This window comes from Salvelinus alpinus, chromosome 22, assembly GCF_045679555.1.
Source record: "Salvelinus alpinus chromosome 22, SLU_Salpinus.1, whole genome shotgun sequence".
In the NCBI taxonomy this organism is placed as follows: domain Eukaryota; kingdom Metazoa; phylum Chordata; class Actinopteri; order Salmoniformes; family Salmonidae; genus Salvelinus; species Salvelinus alpinus.
Window position 1 is genome coordinate 32,887,582 of NC_092107.1, and position 23,597 is coordinate 32,911,178.

The window sequence follows — 23,597 nt, forward strand, 5'->3', positions numbered from 1 at the left end:
CCCTAAACTTAACCCCTAACCCCTAACCGTAAACCTAACCACTAACCCCTAGTCCTAAAATAGCCTTTTTACATGTGAGGATTGGCCCGAATGTCCTTTCTTATTTGAATTTTAGTTGGTTTACTATTCTTGTGAGGACTTTTGGTACTACCAAGTGTAGTAACACACACACACACACACACACACACACACACACACACACACACACACACACACACACACACACACACACACACACACACACACACACACACACACACACACACACACACACACACACACACACACACAGTATTTTGTGGATTGTCATCTTTGTTCCCTAAATGGCTGATGGGTCTTATTTAAATATAGGGTTTGGATGGTGGTTTTCATTGTTTTAGCTGAGGGGTTTGGCAACTGTTAAAAAGCAGATGTTTTTGTAGGTCAGAGGATTGTCGACAGACTCATAGTGCTGAGAGTGTTTTGAAAGAAAGAGAGAGTGTGTGTGTGTGTTTTGGTGTGTGTGTGTGCGTGTGTGTGTGTTTTGGTGTGTGTGACAGTTCTCTTTCCCCAGCATGTTATTATAAGTTCTCTCGGACATGTGAACTCCTCCCGTCCACCCTGCAGTCACCGAGGTGGAAAACGTAGAGTCATCATAACCCCATCTGCGGTTGCGCTCCTATCTCCACCAACATGGCATTTACCGGATCAGGGTTTCTCCCAGTACCCCGGATTGGAGCATATTTGTGGCCACTTATTTCAGAATAGCTCCCTCTTTTTCTGACAGAAACTAAGCACAACAGCAGGCCTATTTGACTCCCAGCTTGAGCCATATCTGGCCTGTTGTTTTTGACAGATATATCACGTATTTTCTTGTAGTTCAGGAACAGTACTACGATAGAGTGATCTGTTTTTAGATTCAGCTTCCCTGCAGTTTAATAGTGGTATGTTTTTTTGGTGTGTTTTGGTGATGCTGCTCTCCTCCTTCCACTAGCCATGCAATTATTTTGTTCCTTCCTTCTTGAACCAACCTCCTGGTTTTTCAAAAACGTGCAATTGAGTGTCAGTGTCCATAGAGTCCTCACACAATGATGTCATACCTCCTAAGGTTGCCTGGTTACTATGCATTCCTGTTATCTCCCTCTCCATCCAATCAATCTTTGCAATCAAATGGAAAATTAGTAGCCTGTTAGACCTAGAGGTCAAAGGTCAAGTTGTGGGATATATGGCATGTATTTTGTGGTTGTAAATCCTTTCCTCCTTTGCCACAATCTCCCCTCTGCCACCTTGGCTAACATCTCTCTCCTTTCTTTTGTTGCAGGATGGAAGAGTGATGATGGGATGGATGTGAATATGGGCCAGTGGGCCTACACAGGCATGCGTGCCCCTCTCTTCTGCCTGGCCCTGTTGCTGCTGCTGCTCTCCCAGCCTGCTCCCTGCTCCTGCCAGGACACCCATGGTTCTCCCCAGGGCCCCGCCAACGGCCCTCCATTTCTCTTCACGCAGTCCGTCTATCATGCCACTGTCTACGAGAACTCGGCAGCGCGAACATACGCCAACAGTAAAGTTAAAATGGGAATCCACCTGGCCCAGCGCTCCTGGGAAATCCGCTACAGGATCACCTCCGGGGATGAAGAAGGCTTCTTTAAAGCAGAGGAGTACATGCTGGGAGATTTCTGCTTCTTACGCATAAGGACTAAAGGCGGCAATGCAGCCATCTTGAATCGAGAAATCCAGGACAGCTACTTACTGACAGTGAAAGCCTCCGTCAAAGGGGAGGTTCTGGAGACCTGGACCAAAGTGACTGTCCAGGTCCTGGACATGAATGACCTCCGACCTCTATTCTCACCCACCACATACTCAGTCACCATCGCAGAAAGCACCCCCCTCAGGACTAGCATAGCACAAGTTACAGCCACTGACGCGGACGTCGGCTCTAACGGGGAATTTTACTACTTCTTTAAGGAGAAAATGGAGCTGTTCGCCGTGCACCCAACTAGCGGTGTGGTCTCCCTCAGCGGGAAACTGAACATTGAGGAGCAGAACCGATACGACCTAGAAATCCAGGCGGTGGACCGCGGGATGAAGTTGTATGGAAATAACGGTGTGAGCAGTACGGCCAAGCTCTTTGTGCATGTAGAGCGTGTCAACGAGCATCTGCCAGTCATGAATGTGGTCACCCATGTCCCCTCGTGGTTAGACAAGGATCCTGTGTATGCAGTGGTCACTGTGGAAGACCTGGACGAGGGGTTAAATGGAGAGATTGAGTCCTTGTCTATAGTGGCCGGAGACCCTATGGAGCAGTTCACTCTGGAGAGGTCAGAGGGCAATGAGTTTGCTATCAAGGCGTCTGACCAAGTTGACTGGGAGAACTTCCCTTATGGATATAACCTCACACTTCAGGCTAAGGACAAGGGTGCCCCGCAAAAGTTTTCTTCGGTCAGGGTTGTGCACATCATGGTGAAGAAACCACATGCTGTGGAAGTGAAATTCGAACAGGAGTCGTACGAAATGAGTCTCAGTGAAATCTCACCCCCAGGTACGATCGTAAAGGTGGTGAACATCACCCCTGAGCTGGACCATGCGGAATATATTCTGACCCCCTCGGCAGACTCCTCCTACTTCCGGATGAACACCCTAACGGGCGTGATCTCAACTACTCGCTGGTTTACGGAGTGCACCAAGGACATATTTGACCTGGAAGTGGTGGAGGTGGACAGCGAGCTGAGGGTCAAAGTTTGGGTCTCCATTGAGGACGCCAACGACAACACCCCAACATTCACTCAGCTTTCGTATGAGGTGTTCGTCAATGAGAGCGTTCCCGTGGGATGGACCGTGCTGGCGGTGTCCGCTGTGGATGGTGATAGCGGGGAGAATGGATACATAACATACAGCATAGCCAGCCTTCAGCCCCTGCCCTTCAAAATCAACCAGTTCTCTGGCATCCTCACCACCACACAGGAGCTGGACTTTGAGTCCTCGTCTGAGAGCTACGTGTTTGTGGTCAGGGCCTCTGACTGGGGTTCCCCCTACAGACGAGAGAGTGAAGTCAACGTAACTGTCCATCTGGAGAATGTGAACGACAACCAACCCTTATTCGAGAAGGTGGCGTGCCAGGGACTAGTCTCTCGGGACTTCCCCATCAATGAGGTAATCACCACCATGTCTGCCATCGACATAGACGAGCTGGAGCTGGTGAAGTACAAGATCCTGGAAGGGAATGAGAGGGGCTTCTTTGACTTGAACCCTGACTCAGGGGTCCTAACCCTACGGAGGTCCCTCTCCACTGCCAGTCCAAAAAATGGAATCTTCAGTTTGAAAATAACCGCCACAGATGGAGAGAACTTCTCCGACCCGATGTTCGTGAACATTTCTATAGTTCATGGGAAATCTTTCCCCAAGAGCTTCAACTGTAGGGAGACCAGAGTCGCCCAAAAGTTAGCTGAGAAATTACTAAATAAGTCCAAAGCTAGAACCAAGCCCAAGATCGAGGAAGGATTCATTGACCTTTTCTCCGTCAACAGACAGACACCTCAGTTTGATAAGGCCTTTCCCACAGACATATCAGTGCACGAAGACCTAAAGGTCGGGTCCAGTGTCTTCAAGGTCAATGCCTATGACGGCGACACAGGTTTTAACGGTCAGATGTTGTATGCCATCTCAGATGGAAACACAGACAGCTGTTTCACCATCGACATGGAGAGTGGGCTGATCAGCGTCTTCCTGCCCATGGACAGAGAGAAAAGAGACAGATACCTCCTCAACATCACTATCTACGACCTGGGCCTGCCACAGAAAACCGCTTGGCGTCTGCTCACCATCTACGTAGAAGATGCCAATGACAATGCACCTCAGTTCCTGCAGGAGGGAGGCTATAGAACCTTCATTCCCGAAAACACAGCCATCGGCACCGATGTCATTCAGGTTGAGGCCACTGATAAAGACCTGGGGCCTAATGGAGAGATTGTCTACTCCGTCCTGACCAGCACCACCCAGTTTGGCATCAACAGCTCCAACGGGATTGTGTACGTTGCCGGCCAGCTGGACAGGGAGTTCGTCTCCACCTTCAACTTGAAGATCGAGGCTCGTGACCGTGCAGAGAAAGGGAACCAGAAGTTTTCAGTCACCACTCTGAAGATCTCTCTAGACGACGTTAACGACTGCCCCCCAGCATTCATCCCCAGTGTCTACAACACCCGGGCCCTGGAGGATCTGCCAGTGGGAACCGTGGTGGCCTGGCTCGAGACCCAGGACCCAGACCTTGGCCTGGGTGGCCAGGTTAGATACTCCCTGGCCAATGAGTACAACGGGAAGTTTGAGGTGGACAAGGCCAGCGGGGCCATCCGTCTGACCAAGGAGCTGGACTACGAGACGCAACAGTTCTACAACCTCACGGTGAGAGCCAAGGATAAAGGGAGACCTGTCTCTCTCCTGTCTGTCACCTTCGTGGAACTAGAGGTGGTAGATGTTAACGAGAACCTCTACACTCCCTACTTCTCCCACTTCGCCCTCACGGGATCGGTGAAGGAGAGCGCCCGCATCGGGACCACCGTCCTCCAAGTCACGGCCCGGGATGACGATGATGGTAGAGATGGAGAAATCCAGTACTCTATCCGGGACGGGAGTGGACTGGGACGATTCGCCATCGACGAAGAGACGGGTAAGTGCAGATTGCCTTAAAAAAACCTGCTGTTGCATGTAATATCACAGTTTAGATTAGTCTTGGTAGTTGGTTTATTCTCTGGATTTATAGGCATTAACAATTGAACATAAAACAGATTACAACTCTGCGTTGTGTAGATATGTTAGATTTAATGTTGTGGTGCTAGAGCTACAATATCCCCTTTGACTGACTAATGCTGTGTGAGAGCCATGTGTGTTTAATGATGCTGGACTTTATAAATCCCATCTCGGCTGTGTGTGTGCGAGATGGAGAGAGAGACATGCTCCGGAGGCCAGTCCAGAGGCTGACAAAGAATCTAATTGTGGAGCGGCTGCCGCGTTTTGGGCTGAGGTGTTCTTAAGAAGGTTTGGAGCTGTGATTTATAAGCCCCAGTCTGGGAGATTGAATTACCACACTGATCTCTTTATTTACATTTAGTGCAGTTATGTCATTTTCGCCTGACCCAGACGTTTGGCTTCTCTCTGCCTTCTCCACCTAAACCGCCTGCCCCTCCTCTTCTACTCGTCTCCAACTCTGGGCTGGAGCTCCGCCAGACCGTCCGGGGAAGCTTGACAGGCCCTTTGTGACATTCTGCTCCGAGTTATTCTAGGATTTTCCTGATTCTATTTATTTAAAGGCGGTTCGTGCCCGGCCGTGCGATCTGTCCTCTAGGAAGACGAGGAGGGGCAGAGTAGACCGGTTTATTTCCTATCTGAAGGGAGAGGAGGCGGCGTAGTGTCAAGAGGGAAGATTAGGGTTATTATGACCTTGGCCCACGGTGTGTGTTCTACCTCGTGTCCCTCCGCCCCACACACACACTATATAAATCCTACATGAATTATGGCCCAAGAGCAGTTTCCACTTAAAATGGGAAGGGCTTGGAGGAGAGGGAACAGGGGAGAAGAGAGGGGGAGCAGGGGGATAAGAGAGGGGGAGAAGTAGGAGAAGAAGCAGGAGATAGATTTTAAACAGCATCACCTCCGTGTCTGACGGAACGGTAAATTATCTTGATGGTTTCAAATTGCCTTTAGATCCCCAGCAAATGGCGCTCCGGGCCCAAGTAATCCTTCATCACACTCTAGGATCGTGTTGTGGAATGAGAATAAGAAAACAGGAGAGAGAGAGAGACACTCCAACCGACTCCTCCTTTAGTATTTCATGCAATTTAGCTGGAAACTGAAAAAGCCCAAAAGTGGTCCTCAAGCTCATTCGGAGTCTATATCTAAGGCCTAGATGTCTTTTAAATGTTACATTTTGGTTTTAGGGAGGAGTAGCCTAGCTCAGCATGTTTAGCAGTCTGACTCTTTTCTTGTCCTTCAGAGAAAAACTCATAAACTCATCCATTAAACTACTGCAGTTTTATAACTACTACTGTTTCTGCTTATAACAACAATATTCGTTTTAAGGTATTGATAATAACTGCCTCAGTGTGCAGCTGCCGGGTCGTGTTTTGCAGTTTGGTCTCAGCTGAATCGCACTCGGGGAATCGTCCCCAGACTTTTCCTCCGACACATTGTTGCGCTGGCTTCCGGGTTAAGCGGGCGGGTGTTAAGAAGCGTGGTTTGGTGGGTCAAGTTTTGGAGGACGCATGACTCAACCTTCGCCTCCCGAGACTGTTGGGGAGTTGCATTGATGAGACAAGATCACAATTGGGGCGATAAAGGGGGTAAAATAAAAATATAAATGTAAATCTGTATGTATAATGTATACCAAACAAATAACATTGATTTAGAAGTTGAACAATCCATACAGCTCTATGCATAAGGACTACTTTTAACAATTTCCACCGAAACATGTACACAAACTAATTTAATGGAGAACCGTGCAGATGCAAACTTTGGTAACGGAATTACGTTTTCCAAAAACTATATAAATATCTGCTCAGAATTAATATTCAAAGATGTCTGCAGAAAGAATGGGGTGTCAGTTATGACATGACACCTTGAGTTTGAAAGGAAACAACTGGGTTATTGAAATACAGTAAGTCTAGTGGATTTATACACTGTTACAGAATTACCATATGAAGATACATCATGGGTCCATGAGCTGTACTACACAACAATGCATTATTCTGGATATGAGTTCCGTGTTTGCCATGGCGCCGTGAGGTCGCCTAGGCAGAGCTCCTGTAAATGTGTTCATCTTTTATTGTTTTAATGCTTTTTGCTTGCATTTTTTTAGAGACGTTTTAGCTTAAATAAATACTGATTATTTATACACTGAGTGTACAAAACATTATGAACACCTGCTCTTTCCAAAACATATACTCACCAGGTGAATCCAGGTGAAAGCTATGACCCCTTATTGATGTCACTTGTTAAAGCCACTTCAATCAGTGTAGATGAAGTGGAGGTGACAGGTTAAAGAAGGATTTTTAAGCCTTTAGACAATTGAGACGGATTGTGTATGTGTGCCAGTTAGAGGGTGAATGGGCAAGACAAAGGATTTAAGTGCCTTTGAACGGGGTATGGTAGTAGGTGCCAGGAGCACTGGTTTGTGTCAAAAACTGCAACGCTGCTGGGTTTTTCACGCTCAACAGTTTCCTCAACAGTGTGTGTATCAAGTATGGTCCGCCACCCAAAGTACATCCAGCCAACTTGACACAATTGTGGGAAGCATTGGAGTCAACATGGGCATGTATTTTTGTCAAGGTAACCCATAGGCTAGCTAGGTTTTGTTTTTATTTGAAACTGTAGATGGCACAGGCTAGGACATCACCGAGGCTTGTTGTAGTTTTGACTGGATTTCACTCTCCAAGGTTGGACCCAATAGTTGATGTAGACAACATGTAGCACCTACCTGGGTGAAGCCGACATCCGCTAGATTTCGCTAAGGCGCCAGAGACTCACTATACTATCTACCCACGGACTCCTCCGAAAAGCTGGGAATGGCAAGGGCTGGCTTGATGATCCAGACCTGTCTTATTGACTTGTTGACCCCCCCCCCCCCCCTGCTGGATGTGACCACTGATTCCCTCGTACTCAAGCCTGCTTCAGGGCATCAGAGGACCTGAGAACAGTTTTTTATTTCACCTTTATTTAACCAGGTAGGCTAGTTGAGAATAAGTTCTCATTTACAACTGCGACCTGGCCAAGATAAAGCAAAGCAGTTCGACACATACAACAACACAGAGTTACACATGGAATAAACAAACATACAGTCAATAATACAGTAGAAAAAGTATATATACAGTGTGTGCAAATGCGGTAAGATAAGGGAGGTAAGGCAATAAATAGGCCATGGTGGTGAAGTAATTACAATTGACCAATTAAACACTGGAGTGATAGATGTGCAGAAGATGAATGTACAAGTAGAGATACTGGGTTGCAAAGGAGCAAGATAAATAAATAAATACAGTATGGGGATGAGGTAGTTGGATGGGCTATTTACAGATGGGCTATGTACAGGTGCAGTGATCTGTGAGCTGCTCTGACAACTGGTGCTTAAAGCTAGTGAGGGAGATATGAGTCTCCAGCTTCAGTGATTTTTGCAGTTTGTTCCAGTCATTGGCAGCAGAGAACTGGAAGGAAAGGCAGCCAAAGGAGGAATTGGATTTGGGGGTGACCAGTGAGATATACCTGCTCGAGCGCGTGCTACGGGTGGGTGCTGCTATGGTGACCAGTGAGCTGAGATAAGGCGGGGCTTTACCTAGCAGAGACTTGTAGATGACCTGGAGCTAGTGGGTTTGGCGACGAGTATGAAGCGAGGGCCAGCCAATGAGAGCGTACATACAGGTTGCAGTGGTGGGTAGTATATGGGGCTTTGGTGACAAAACGGATGGCACTGTGATAGACTGCATCCAATTTGTTGAGTAGAGTGTTGGAGGCTATTTTGTAAATGACATCGCCGAAGTCGAGGATTGGTAGGGTGGTCAGTTTTATGAGGGTATGTTTGGCAGAATGAGTGAAGGAAGCTTTGTTAAGAAATAGGAAGCCGATTCTAGATTTCATTTTGGATTGGAGATGCTTAATGTGAGTCTGGAAGGAGAGTTTACAGTCTAGCCAGACACCTAGGTATTTGTAGTTGTCCACATATTTTAAGTCAGAACCGTTCAGAGTAGTGATGCTAGTCGGACGGGCGGGCAGGTGCGGGCAGCGATCGGTTGAACATTTAGTTTTACTTGCAGTTGGAGGCCACGGAAGGAGAGTTGTATGGCATTGAAGCTCGTCTGGAGGTTAGTTAACACAGTGTCCAAAGAAGGGCCAGAAGTATACAGAATGGTGTCGTCTGCATAGAGGTGGATCAGAGAATCTCCAGCAGCAAGAGCGACATCATTGAGGTATAGAGAAAAGAGAGTTGGCCTGAGAATTGAACCCTGTGGCACCCCCATAGAGACTGCCAGAGGTCTGGACAACAGGCCCTCCGATTTGACACACTGAACTCTGTCTGAGAAGTAGTTGGTGAACCAGGCGAGGCCGTCATTTGAGAAACCAAGGCTGTTGAGTCTGCCGATAACAATGTGGTGATTGCCAGAGTCGAAAGCCTTGGCCAGGTCGATGAATACGGCTGCACAGTATTGTTTCTTATCGATCAATCAATCAATCAATTTTATTTTATATAGCCCTTCGTACATCAGCTAATATCTCGAAGTGCTGTACAGACACCCAGCCTAAAACCCCAAACAGCTAGTAATGCAGGTGTAGAAGCACGGTGGCTAGGAAAAACTCCCTAGAAAGGCCAAAACCTAGGAAGAAACCTAGAGAGGAACCAGGCTATGAGGGGTGGCCAGTCCTCTTCTGGCTGTGCCGGGTGGAGATTATAACAGAACTATGCCAAGATGTTCAAAAATGTTCATAAGTGACAAGCATGGTCAAATAATAATCATGAATAATTTTCAGTTGGCTTTTCATAGCCGATCATCAAGAGTTGAAAAACAACAGGTCTGGGACAGGTGGCGGTTCCATAACCGCAGGCAGAACAGCTGAAACTGGAATAGCAGCAAGGCCAGGCGGACTGGGGACAGCAAGGAGTCACCACGGGCGGCAGTCCCGACGCATGGTCCTAGGGCCCAGGTCCTCCGAGAGAAATAAAGAGAGAAGGAGAAAATTAGAGAGAGCCAAGATTTTCAAAATTTCCATAAATGACAAGCATGGTCAAATAATAATCAGGAATAAATCTCAGTTGGCTTTTCATAGCCGATCATTAAGAGTTGAAAACAGCAGGTCTGGGACAGGTAGGGGTTCCATAACCGCAGGCAGAACAGTTGAAACTGGAATAGCAGCAAGGCCAGGCGGACTGGGGACAGCAAGGAGTCACCACGGCCGGTAGTCCCGACGTATGGTCCTAGGGCTCAGGTCCTCCGAGAGAAAGAAAGAGAGAAGGAGAAAATTAGAGAGAGCCAAGATTTTCAAAATGTTCATAAATGACAAGCATGGTCAAATAATAATCAGGAATAAATCTCAGTTGGCTTTTCATAGCCGATCATTAAGAGTTGAAAACAGCAGGTCTGGGACAGGTAGGGGTTCCGTAACCACAGGCAGAACAGTTGAAACTGGAATAGCAGCAAGGCCAGGCGGACTGGGGACAGCAAGGTGTCATCATGCCCGGTAGTCCTGACGTATGGTCCTAGGGCTCAGGTTCTCAGAGAGAAAGAGAGAACGAGAGAATTAGAGAGAGCATACTTAAATTCACACAGGACACTGGATAAGACAGGAGAAGTACTCCAGGTAACCAACTGACCCTAGCCCCCCGACACAAACTACTGCAGCATAAATACTGGAGGCTGAGACAGGAGCGGTCAGGAGACACTGTGGCCCCATCCAAAGAAACCCCCGGACAGGGCCAAATAGGAAGGATATAACCCCACCCACTTTGCCAAAGCACAGCCCCCGCACCACTAGAGGGAAATCCTCAACCACCAACTTACAATCCTGAGACAAGGCCGAGTATAGCCCACAAAGGTCTCCACCACAGCACAAACCAAGGGGGGGCGCCAACCCAGACAGGAAGATCACGTCAGTAACTCAACCCACTCAAGTGACGCACCCCTCCTAGGGACGGCATGAAAGAGCACCAGCAAGCCAGTGACTCAGCCCCTGTAACAGGGTTAGAGGCAGAGAATCCCAGTGGAGAGAGGGGAACCGGCCTGGCAGAGACAGCAAGGGCGGTTCGTTGCTCCAGAGCCTTTCCGTTCACCTTCACACTCCTGGGCCAGGCTACACTCAATCATATGACCTACTGAAGAGATAAGTCTTCAGTAAAGACTTAAAGGTTGAGACCGAGTCTGCGTCTCTCACATGGGTAGGCAGACTGTTCCATAAAAATGGAGATCTATAGGAGAAAGCCCTGCCTCCCGCTGTTTGCTTAGAAATTCTAGGGACAATTAGGAGGCCTGCGTCTTGTGACCGTAGCGTACGTATTGGTATGTACGGCAGGACCAACTCGGAAAGATAGGTAGGAGCAAGCCCATGTAACGCTTTATAGGTTAACAGTAAAACCTTGAAATCAGCCCTTGCCTTAACAGGAAGCCAGTGTAGGGAAGCTAGCACTGGAGTAATATGATCAAATTTCTTGGTTCTAGTCAGGATTCTAGCAGCCGTATTTAGCACTAACTGAAGTTTATTTAGTGCTTTATCCGGGTAGCCGGAAAGTAGAGCATTGCAGTAGTCTAACCTAGAAGTAACAAATGCATGGATTAATTTTTCTGCATCATTTTTGGACAGAACATTTCTGATTTTTGCAATGTTACGTAGATGGAAAAAAGCTGTCCTTGAAACAGTCTTGATATGTTCGTCAAAAGAGAGATCAGGGTCAAGAGTAACGCCGAGGTCCTTCACAGTTTTATTTGAGACGACTTTACAACCATCAAGATGAATTGTCAGATTTAACAGAAGATCTCTTTGTTTCTTGGGACCTAGAACAAGCATCTCTGTTTTGTCCGAGTTTAAAAGTAGAACGTTTTCAGCCATCCACTTCCTTATGTCTGAAACACAGGCTTCTAGCGAGGGCAATTTTGGGGCTTCACCATGTTTCATTGAAATGTACAGCTGTGTGTCATCCGCATAGCAGTGAAAGTTAACATTATGTTTTCGAATAACATCCCCAAGAGGTAAAATATATAGTGAAAACAATAGTGGTCCTAAAACGGAACCTTGAGGAACACCGAAATGTACAGTTGATTTGTCAGAGGACAGACCATTCACAGAGACAAACTGATATCTTTCCGACAGGTAAGATCTAAACCAGGCCAGAACTTGTCCGTGTAGACCAATTTGGGTTTCCAGTCTCTCCAAAAGAATGTGGTGATCGATGGTGTCAAAGGCAGCACTAAGGTCTAGTAGCACGAGGACAGATGCAGAGCCTCGGTCTGACGCCATTAAAAGGTCATTTACCACCTTCACAAGTGCAGTCTCAGTGCTATGATGGGGTCTAAAACCAGACTGAAGCATTTCGTATACATTATTTGTCTTCAGAAAGGCAGTGAGTTGCTGCGCAACAGCTTTTTCTAAAATCTTTGAGAGGAATGGAAGATTCGATATAGGCCGATAGTTTTTTATATTTTCCGGGTCAAGGTTTGGCTTTTTCAAGAGAGGCTTTATCACTGCCACTTTTAGTGAGTTTGGTACACATCCGGTGGATAGAGAGCTGTTTATTATGTTCAACATAGGAGGGCCAAGCACAGGAAGCAGCTCCTTCAGCAGTTTAGTAGGAATAGGATCCAGTATGCAGCTTGAAGGTTTAGAGGCCATGATTATTTTCATCATTGTGTCAAGAGATATAGTACTAAAACACTTAAGTGTCTCTCCCGATCCCAGGCCCTCGCAGAGCTGTGCAGATCCAGGACAGCTAAGCCCTGGAGGAATACGCAGATTCAAAGAGGAGTCCGTAATTTGCTTTCTAATGGTCATGATCTTTTCCTCAAAGAAGTTCATGAATTTATTACTGCTGAAGTGAAAGCCATCCTCTCTTGGGGAATGCTGCTTTTTAGTTAGTTTCGCAACAGTATCAAAAAGAAATTTTGGATTGTTCTTATTTTCCTCGATTAAGTTGGAAAAGTAGGATGAGCGAGCAGCAGTGAGGGCTCTTCGGTACTGCACGGTACTGTCTTTCCAAGCTAGTCGGAAGACTCCCAGTTTGGTGTGGCGCCATTTCCGTTCCAATTTCCTGGAAGCTTGCTTCAAAGCTCGGGTATTTTCTGTATACCAGGGAGCTAGTTTCTTATGACAAATGTTTTTCGTTTTTAGGGGTGCAACTGCATCTAGGGTATTGCGCAAGGTTAAATTGAGTTCCTCAGTTAGGTGGTTAACTGATTTTTGTCCTCTGACGTCCTTGGGTAGGCAGAAGGAGTCTGGAAGGGCATCAAGGAATTTTTGTGTTGTCTGAGAATTTATAGCACGACTTTTGATGCTCCTTGGTTGGGGTCTGAGCAGATTATTTGTTGCGATTGCAAACGTAATAAACGTAATCGATGGCGGTTATGATATTGTTTAGGACCTTGAGCGTAGCTGAGGTGCACCCATGATCAGCTCTGAAACCAGATTGCATAGCGGAGAAGGTACGATGGGATTCGAAATGGTCGGTGATCTGTTTGTTAACTTCGCTTTCGAAGACCTTAGAAAGGCAGGGTAGGATGGATATAGGTCTGTAGCAGTTTGGGTTTAGAGTGTTTCCCCCTTTGAAGAGGGGGATGACCGCGGCAGCTTTCCAATCTTTGGGAATCTCAGACGATACGAAAGAGAGGTTGAACAGGCTAGTAATAGGGGTTGCAACAATTTCGGCAGATAATTTTAGAAAGAGAAGGTCCAGATTGCCTACCCCGGCTGATTTGTAGGGATCCAGATTTTGCAGCTCTATCAGAACATTAGCTATCTGGATTTGGGTGAAGAAGAAATGGGTGAGGCTTGGGAGTTACTGTGGGGGGGGGAGAGCTGTTGACCGGGGTAGGGGTAGCCAAGTGGAAAGCACGGCCAGCCATAGAAAATTGCTTATTGAAATTCTCAATTATAGTGGATTTATCGGTGGTGAGAATGCCGATGGTGACAATAGCCTCAGTGCAGTGGGCAGCTGGGAGGAGGTGCTCTTATTCTCCATGGACTTTACAGTGTCCCAGAACTTTTTTGAGTTTGTGCTACAGGATGCAAATTTCTGCTTGAAAAATCTAGCCTTAGCTTTCCTAACTGCCTGTGTATATTGGTTCCTGACTTCCCTGAAAAGTTGCATATCAAGCGGGCTATTCGATGTTAATGCAGTACACCACAGGATGTTTTTGTGCTGGTCAAGGGCAGTCAGGTCTGGAGTGAATGAAGAGCTTTATCTGGTTCTACATTTTTTGAATGGGGCATGCTTATTTAAAATGGTGAGGAAGGCACTTTTAAAGAATAACCAGGCATCCTCTATTGACGGGATGAGGTCAATATCCTTCCAGGATACCCGGGTCAGGTCGATTAGAAAGGCCTGCTCGCTGAATTGTTTTAGGGAGCGTTTGACAGTGATGAGTGGAGGTCGTTTGACCGCAGACCCATTACGGATGCAGGCAATGAGGCAGTGATCGCTGAGATCTTGGTTGAAAAGTTGCTTAGGATGATATCTATGAGGGTGCCCATGTTTACGGATTTGGGATTGTACCTGGTAGGTTCATTGATAATTTGTGTGAGATTGAGGGCATCAAGCTTAGATTGTAGGATGGCTGGGGTGTTAAGCATGTCCCAGTTTAAGTCATCTAGCAGCACGAGCTCTGAAGATAGATGGGGGCAATCAATTCACATATGATGTCCAGGGCACAGCTGGGGGCAGAGGATGGTCTATAGCAAGCGGCAACGGTGAAAGACTTGTTTATGGAAAGGTGGATTTTTAAAAGTAGAAGCTCAAATTGAACTCTGCAGGCTATCTCTGCAGTAGATTGCAACCCCGCCCCCTTTGATAGTTCTATCTTACTGTACTGTTCTGTACTGTACTCTACTCACTGTACTGTTCTGTACTGTTCTGTACTGTTCTGTACTGTTCTGTACTCTACTCACTGTACTGTTCTGTACTCTACTCACTGTACTGTTCTGTACTCTACTCACTGTACTGTTCTGTACTGTACTGTACTGTACTGTTCTGTACTGTACTCACTGTACTGATCTGTACTCTACTCACTGTACTGTTCTGTACTGTACTGTACTCTACTCACTGTACTGTTCTCTACTCACTGTACTGTACTGTTCTGTACTGTACTCACTGTACTGTTCTGTACTCTACTCACTGTACTGTACTGTATTGTACTGTTCTGTACTGTATTGTACTGTACTGTTCTGTACTCTACTCACTGTACTGTTCTGTTCTGTACTGTACTCTACTCACTGTACTGTTCTGTTCTGTACTGTACTCTACTCACTGTACTGTTCTGTACTGTACTGTACTCTACTCACTGTACTGTTCTCTACTCACTGTACTGTACTGTACTGTTCTGTACTGTACTCACTGTACTGTTCTGTACTGTTCTGTACTCTACTCACTGTACTGTTCTGTACTCTACTCACTGTACTGTTCTGTACTCTACTCTACTCACTGTACTGTTCTGTACTGTTCTGTACTGTACTCTACTCACTGTACTGTTCTGTACTGTACTCTACTCACTGTACTGTTCTGTACTCTACTGTTCTGTACTGTACTCTACTCACTGTACTGTTCTGTACTGTACTGTTCTGTACTGTACTGTACTGTACTGTACTGTACTGTACTGTACTCTACTCACTGTACTGTTCTGTACTGTACTGTACTCTACTCACTGTACTGTTCTGTACTCTACTCACTGTACTGTTCTGTACTGTACTGTACTGTTCTGTACTGTACTGTACTGTACTCTACTCACTGTACTGTTCTGTACTGTACTCTACTCACTGTACTGTTCTGTACTGTACTCACTGTACTGTTCTGTACTGTTCTGTACTCTACTCACTGTACTGTTCTGTACTCTACTCACTGTACTGTTCTGTACTGTACTCTACTCACTGTACTGTTCTGTACTCTACTGTACTCTACTCACTGTACTGTTCTGTACTCTACTCACTGTACTGTACTGTACTCTACTCACTGTACTGTTCTGTACTCTACTCACTGTACTGTTCTGTACTGTACTGTACTCTACTCACTGTACTGTTCTGTACTCTACTCACTGTACTGTACTGTTCTGTACTGTACTCTACTCACTGTACTGTACTGTACTCTACTCACTGTACTGTTCTGTACTCTACTCACTGTACTATTCTGTACTCTACTCACTGTACTGTTCTGTACTGTACTGTACTCTACTCACTGTACTGTTCTGTACTGTACTCTACTCACTGTACTGTACTGTACTGTACTCTACTCACTGTACTGTTCTGTACTCTACTCACTGTACTGTTCTGTACTGTACTCTACTCACTGTACTGTTCTGTACTGTACTCACTGTACTGTTCTGTACTGTACTGTACTCACTGTACTGTTCTGTACTGTACTGTACTCTACTCACTGTACTGTTCTGTACTGTACTGTACTGTACTGTACTCTACTCACTGTACTGTTCTGTACTGTACCCTACTCACTGTACTGTTCTGTACTCTACTCACTGTACTGTTCTGTACTGTACTCTACTCACTGTACTGTTCTGAACTCTACTCACTGTACTGTTCTGTACTGTACTGTACTCTACTCACTGTACTGATCTGTACTCTACTCACTGTACTGTTCTGCACTGTACTCTACTCACTGTACTGTTCTGTACTGTACTGTACTCTACTCACTGTACTGTTCTGTACTGTACTGTACTCTACTCACTGTACTGTTCTGTACTGTACTGTACTCTACTCACTGTACTGTTCTGTACTGTACTGTACCCTACTCACTGTACTGTTCTGTACTCTACTCACTGTACTGTTCTGTACTCTACTCACTGTACTGATCTGTACTCTACTCACTGTACTGTTCTGTACTGTACTGTACCCTACTCACTGTACTGTTCTGTACTCTACTCACTGTACTGTTCTGTACTCTACTCACTGTACTGATCTGTACTCTACTCACTGTACTGATCTGTACTCTACTCACTGTACTGATCTGTACTCTACTCACTGTACTGTACTGTACTCTACTCACTGTACTGTTCTGTACTCTACTCACTGTACTGTTCTGTACTCTACTCACTGTACTGTTCTGTACTGTACTCTACTCACTGTACTGATCTGTACTCTACTCACTGTACTGATCTGTACTCTACTCACTGTACTGTACTGTACTCTACTCACTGTACTGTTCTGTACTCTACTCACTGTACTGTTCTGTACTCTACTCACTGTACTGTTCTGTACTGTACTCTACTCACTGTACTGTACTGTACTCTACTCACTGTACTGTACTCTACTCACTGTACTGTTCTGTACTGTACTGTACTCTACTCACTGTACTGTTCTGTACTGTACTGTACTCTACTCACTGTACTGTTCTGTACTGTACTGTACTCTACTCACTGTACTGTACTCTACTCACTGTACTGTTCTGTACTCTACTCACTGTACTGTTCTGTACTGTACTGTACTCTACTCACTGTACTGTTCTGAACTCTACTCACTGTACTGTTCTGTACTGTACTGTATTCTACTCACTGTACTGTTCTGTACTGTACTGTCCTCTACTCACTGTACTGTTTTGTACTGTTCTGTACTGTTCTGTACTCTGCTCACTGTACTGTACTGTACTCTACTCACTGTACTGTTCTGTACTATACTGTACTCTACTCACTGTACTTTTCTGTACTCTACTGTACTCTACTCACTGTACTGTACTGTACTCTACTCACTGTACTGTTCTGTACTCTACTCACTGTACTGTACTCTACTCACTGTACTGTTCTGTACTATACTGTACTCTACTCACTGTACTCTACTGTACTCTACTCACTTTTCTGTACTGTACTGTACTCTACTCACTGTACTGTTCTGTACTATACTGTACTCTACTCACTGTACTGTACTCTACTCACTGTACTGTTCTGTACTGTACTGTACTGTACTCTACTCACTGTACTGTTCTGTGCTCTTCTCACTGTACTGTTCTGTACTATACTGTACTCTACTCACTGTACTGTACTGTACTCTACTGTACTCTACTCACTGTACTGTACTGTACTGTACTCTACTCACTGTACTGTTCTGTACTGTACTGTACTCTACTCACTGTACTGTTCTGTACTGTACTGTACTCTACTCACTGTACTGTTCTGTACTGTACTCTACTCACTGTACTGTTCTGTACTCTACTCACTGTACTGTACTGTACTGTTCTGTACTGTTCTGTACTATACTGTACTATACTGTACTCTACTCACTGTACTGTTCTGTACTGTTCTGTACTCTACTCACTGTACTGTTCTGTACTCTACGCACTGTACTGTTCTGTACTGTACTCTACTCACTGTACTGTTCTGTACTGTACTGTACTCTACTCACTGTACTGTTCTGTACTGTTCTGTACTGTACTGTACTGTACTCACTGTACTGTTCTGTACTGTACTGTACTCTACTCACTGTACTGTTCTGTACTGTTCTGTACTGTACTGTACTCTACTCACTGTACTGTTCTGTACTGTACTCTGCTCACTGTATTGTTCTGTACTCTACTCACTGTACTGTACTGTACTGTTCTGTACTGTTCTGTACTATACTGTACTCTACTCACTGTACTGTTCTGTACTGTTCTGTACTCTACTCACTGTACTGTTCTGTACTATACTGTACTCTACTCACTGTACTGTTCTGTACTGTTCTGTACTCTACTCACTGTACTGTACTGTACTATACTGTACTCTACTCACTGTACTGTTCTGTACTGTTCTGTACTCTACTCACTGTACTGTTCTGTACTCTACTCACTGTACTGTTCTGTACTGTACTGTACTCACTGTACTGTTCTGTACTCTACTCACTGTACTGTTCTGTACTGTTCTGTACTCTACTCACTGTACTGTTCTGTACTCTACTCACTGTACTGTTCTGTACTGTTCTGTACTCTACTCACTGTACTGTTCTGTACTCTACTCACTGTACTGTTCTGTACTCTACTCACTGTACTGTTCTGTACTGTACTGTACTGTACTGTACTCTACTCACTGTACTGTTCTGTTCTGTACTGTACTCTACTCACTGTACTGTTCTGTACTCTACGCACTGTTCTGTACTGTACTGTACTCACTGTACTGTTCTGTACTGTACTCACTGTACTGTTCTGTACTGTTCTCTACTCACTGTACTGTTCTGTACTGTTCTGTACTGTTCTGTACTGTACTCTACTCACTGTACTGTTCTGTACTGTTCTGTACTCTACTCACTGTACTGTTCTGTACTGTTCTGTACTCTACTCACTGTACTGTTCTGTACTGTTCTGTACTGTTCTGTACTGTACTGTACTGGCAGGAGACACTATGAGCTGAACATAACAGTATGTCAGTGGAAGGGAGGACAGTAGCAGGAGACCAGTGGAAGGGAGGACAGTAACAGGAGACACTATGAGCTGAACATAACAGTATGTCAGTAGAAGAGAGGACAGTAACAGGAGACCAGTGGAAGGGAGGACAGTAACAGGAGACACTATGAGCTGAACATAACAGTATGTCAGTGGAAGGGAGGACAGTAACAGGAGACACTATGAGCTGAACATAACAGTATGTCAGTGGAAGGGAGGACAGTAACAGGAGACCAGTGGAAGGGAGGACAGTAACAGGAGACACTATGAGCTGAACATAACAGTATGTCAGTGGAAGGGAGGACAGTAACAGGAGACACTATGAGCTGAACATAACAGTATGTCAGTGGAAGGGAGGACAGTAGCAGGAGACACTATGAGCTGAACATAACAGTATGTCAGTGGAAGAGAGGACAGTAACAGGAGACACTATGAGCTGAACATAACAGTCAGTGGAAGAGAGGACAGTAGCAGGAGACACTATGAGCTGAACATAACAGTATGTCAGTAGAAGGGAGGACAGTAACAGGAGACACTATGAGCTGAACATAACAGTCAGTGGAAGAGAGGACAGTAGCAGGAGACACTATGAGCTGAACATAACAGTATGTCAGTAGAAGGGAGGACAGTAACAGGAGACACTATGAGCTGAACATAACAGTATGTCAGTAGAAGGGAGGACAGTAACAGGAGACACTATGAGCTGAACATAACAGTCAGTGGAAGAGAGGACAGTAGCAGGAGACACTATGAGCTGAACATAACAGTATGTCAGTAGAAGGGAGGACAGTAACAGGAGACACTATGAGCTGAACATAACAGTATGTCAGTAGAAGGGAGGACAGTAACAGGAGACACTATGAGCTGAACATAACAGTATGTCAGTAGAAGGGAGGACAGTAGCAGGAGACCAGTGGAAGGGAGGACAGTAACAGGAGACACTATGAGCTGAACATAACAGTATGTCAGTGGAAGAGAGGACAGTAACAGGAGACACTATGAGCTGAACATAACAGCATGTCAGTAGAAGGGAGGACAGTAGCAGGAGACCAGTGGAAGGGAGGACAGTAACAGGAGACACTATGAGCTGAACATAACAGTATGTCAGTGGAAGAGAGGACAGTAACAGGAGATACTATGAGCTGAACATAACAGTATGTCAGTAGAAGGGAGGACAGTAACAGGAGACACTATGAGCTGAACATAACAGTATGTCAGTAGAAGGGAGGACAGTAACAGGAGACACTATGAGCTGAACATAACAGTATGTCAGTGGAAGAGAGGACAGTAGCAGGAGACCAGTGGAAGGGAGGACAGTAACAGGAGACACTATGAGCTGAACATAACAGTATGTCAGTAGAAGAGAGGACAGTAACAGGAGACACTATGAGCTGAACATAACAGTATGTCAGTGGAAGAGAGGACAGTAACAGGAGACACTATGAGCTGAACATAACAGTATGTCAGTGAAAGAGAGGACAGTAACAGGAGACACTATGAGCTGAACATAACAGTATGTCAGTAGAAGAGAGGACAGTAACAGGAGACACTATGAGCTGAACATAACAGTATGTCAGTAGAAGGGAGGACAGTAACAGGAGACACTATGAGCTGAACATAACAGTATGTCAGTGGAAGGGAGGACAGTAACAGGAGACACTATGAGCTGAACATAACAGTATGTCAGTGGAAGGGAGGACAGTAACAGGAGACACTATGAGCTGAACATAACAGTATGTCAGTAGAAGGGAGGACAGTAACAGGAGACACTATGAGCTGAACATAACAGTATGTCAGTGGAAGAGAGGACAGTAACAGGAGACACTATGAGCTGAACATAACAGTATGTCAGTAGAAGGGAGGACAGTAACAGGAGACACTATGAGCTGAACATAACAGTATGTCAGTGGAAGAGAGGACAGTAACAGGAGACACTATGAGCTGAACATAACAGTATGTCAGTAGAAGGGAGGACAGTAACAGGAGACACTATGAGCTGAACATAACAGTATGTCAGTGGAAGAGAGGACAGTAACAGGAGACACTATGAGCTGAACATAACAGTATGTCAGTGGAAGGGAGGACAGTAACAGGAGACACTATGAGCTGAACATAACAGTATACCAGTGGAAGGGAGGACAGTAGCAGGAGACACTATGAGCTGAACATAACAGTATGTCAGTAGAAGGGAGGACAGTAACAGGAGACACTATGAGCTGAACATAACAGTATGTCAGTGGAAGAGGACAGTAACAGGAGACACTATGAGCTGAACATAACAGTATGTCAGTGGAAGGGAGGACAGTAACAGGAGACACTATGAGCTGAACATAACAGTATGTCAGTGGAAGAGAGGACAGTAGCAGGAGACCAGTGGAAGGGAGGACAGTAACAGGAGACACTATGAGCTGAACATAACAGTATGTCAGTAGAAGAGAGGACAGTAACAGGAGACACTATGAGCTGAACATAACAGTATGTCAGTAGAAGGGAGGACAGTAACAGGAGACACTATGAGCTGAACATAACAGTATGTCAGTGGAAGAGAGGACAGTAGCAGGAGACACTATGAGCTGAACATAACAGTATGTCAGTGGAAGAGAGGACAGTAGCAGGAGACCAGTGGAAGGGAGGACAGTAACAGGAGACACTATGAGCTGAACATAACAGTATGTCAGTGGAAGGGAGGACAGTAACAGGAGACACTATGAGCTGAACATAACAGTATGTCAGTAGAAGGGAGGACAGTAACAGGAGACACTATGAGCTGAACATAACAGTATGTCAGTGGAAGGGAGGACAGTAACAGGAGACACTATGAGCTGAACATAACAGTATGTCAGTAGAAGGGAGGACAGTAACAGGAGACACTATGAGCTGAACATAACAGTATGTCAGTAGAAGGGAGGACAGTAACAGGAGACACTATGAGCTGAACATAACAGTATGTCAGTAGAAGAGAGGACAGTAGCAGGAGACACTATGAGCTTAACATAACAGTATGTCAGTAGAAGAGAGGACAGTAGCAGGAGACACTATGAGCTGAACATAACAGTATGTCAGTGGAAGAGAGGACAGTAACAGGAGACACTATGAGCTGAACATAACAGTATGTCAGTAGAAGAGAGGACAGTAGCAGGAGACCAGTGGAAGGGAGGACAGTAACAGGAGATACTATGAGCTGAACATAACAGTATGTCAGTGGAAGAGAGGACAGTAGCAGGAGACCAGTGGAAGGGAGGACAGTAACAGGAGACACTATGAGCTGAACATAACAGTATGTCAGTGGAAGAGAGGACAGTAACAGGAGACCAGTGGAAGGGAGGACAGTAACAGGAGATACTATGAGCTGAACATAACAGTATGTCAGTGGAAGAGAGGACAGTAGCAGGAGACCAGTGGAAGGGAGGACAGTAACAGGAGACACTATGAGCTGAACATAACAGTATGTCAGTGGAAGAGAGGACAGTAGCAGGAGACCAGTGGAAGGGAGGACAGTAACAGGAGATACTATGAGCTGAACATAACAGTATGTCAGTAGAAGGGAGGACAGTAACAGGAGACACTATGAGCTGAACATAACAGTATGTCAGTAGAAGGGAGGACAGTAACAGGAGACACTATGAGCTGAACATAACAGTATGTCAGTAGAAGAGAGGACAGTAACAGGAGACACTATGAGCTGAACATAACAGTATGTCAGTGGAAGAGAGGACAGTAACAGGAGACACTATGAGCTGAACATAACAGTATGTCAGTGGAAGGGAGGACAGTAACAGGAGACACTATGAGCTGAACATAACAGTATGTCAGTAGAAGGGAGGACAGTAACGGGAGACACTATGAGCTGAACATAACAGTATGTCAGTAGAAGGGAGGACAGTAACAGGAGACACTATGAGCTGAACATAACAGTATGTCAGTAGAAGGGAGGACAGTAACAGGAGACACTATGAGCTGAACATAACAGTATGTCAGTAGAAGAGAGGACAGTAACAGGAGACCAGTGGAAGGGAGGACAGTAACAGGAGACACTATGAGCTGAACATAACAGTATGTCAGTGGAAGAGAGGACAGTAGCAGGAGACACTATGAGCTGAACATAACAGTATGTCAGTAGAAGAGAGGACAGTAACAGGAGACACTATGAGCTGAACATAAGTCAGTGGAAGGGAGGACAGTAACAGGAGACACTATGAGCTGAACATAACAGTCAGTGGAAGGGAGGACAGTAACAGGAGACACTATGAGCTGAACATAACAGTATGTCAGTAGAAGGGAGGACAGTAACAGGAGACACTATGAGCTGAACATAACAGTATGTCAGTAGAAGAGAGGACAGTAACAGGAGACACTATGAGCTGAACATAACAGTATGTCAGTGGAAGGGAGGACAGTAACAGGAGACACTATGAGCTGAACATAACAGTATGTCAGTAGAAGGGAGGACAGTAACAGGAGACACTATGAGCTGAACATAACAGTATACCAGTGGAAGGGAGGACAGTAACAGGAGACACTATGAGCTGAACATAAC

At 45.5% G+C, this 23,597-nt stretch overlaps 1 protein-coding gene across 3 annotated transcripts in view; it reads left to right on the forward strand.

Moving 5' to 3' along the window:
- Positions 1 to 23,597, forward strand: part of LOC139549440 (protocadherin Fat 3-like) — a 389,617-nt gene that overhangs the window by 112,288 nt on the left and 253,732 nt on the right. For all 3 annotated transcript variants that reach the window (XM_071359936.1, XM_071359937.1, XM_071359938.1), the window contains one exon: positions 1,301 to 4,639. In XM_071359936.1, the coding sequence (XP_071216037.1) occupies positions 1,321 to 4,639 (3,319 nt within the window). In that variant the 5' untranslated portion in view covers positions 1,301 to 1,320. The remainder of the gene's footprint in view (positions 1 to 1,300; positions 4,640 to 23,597) is intronic.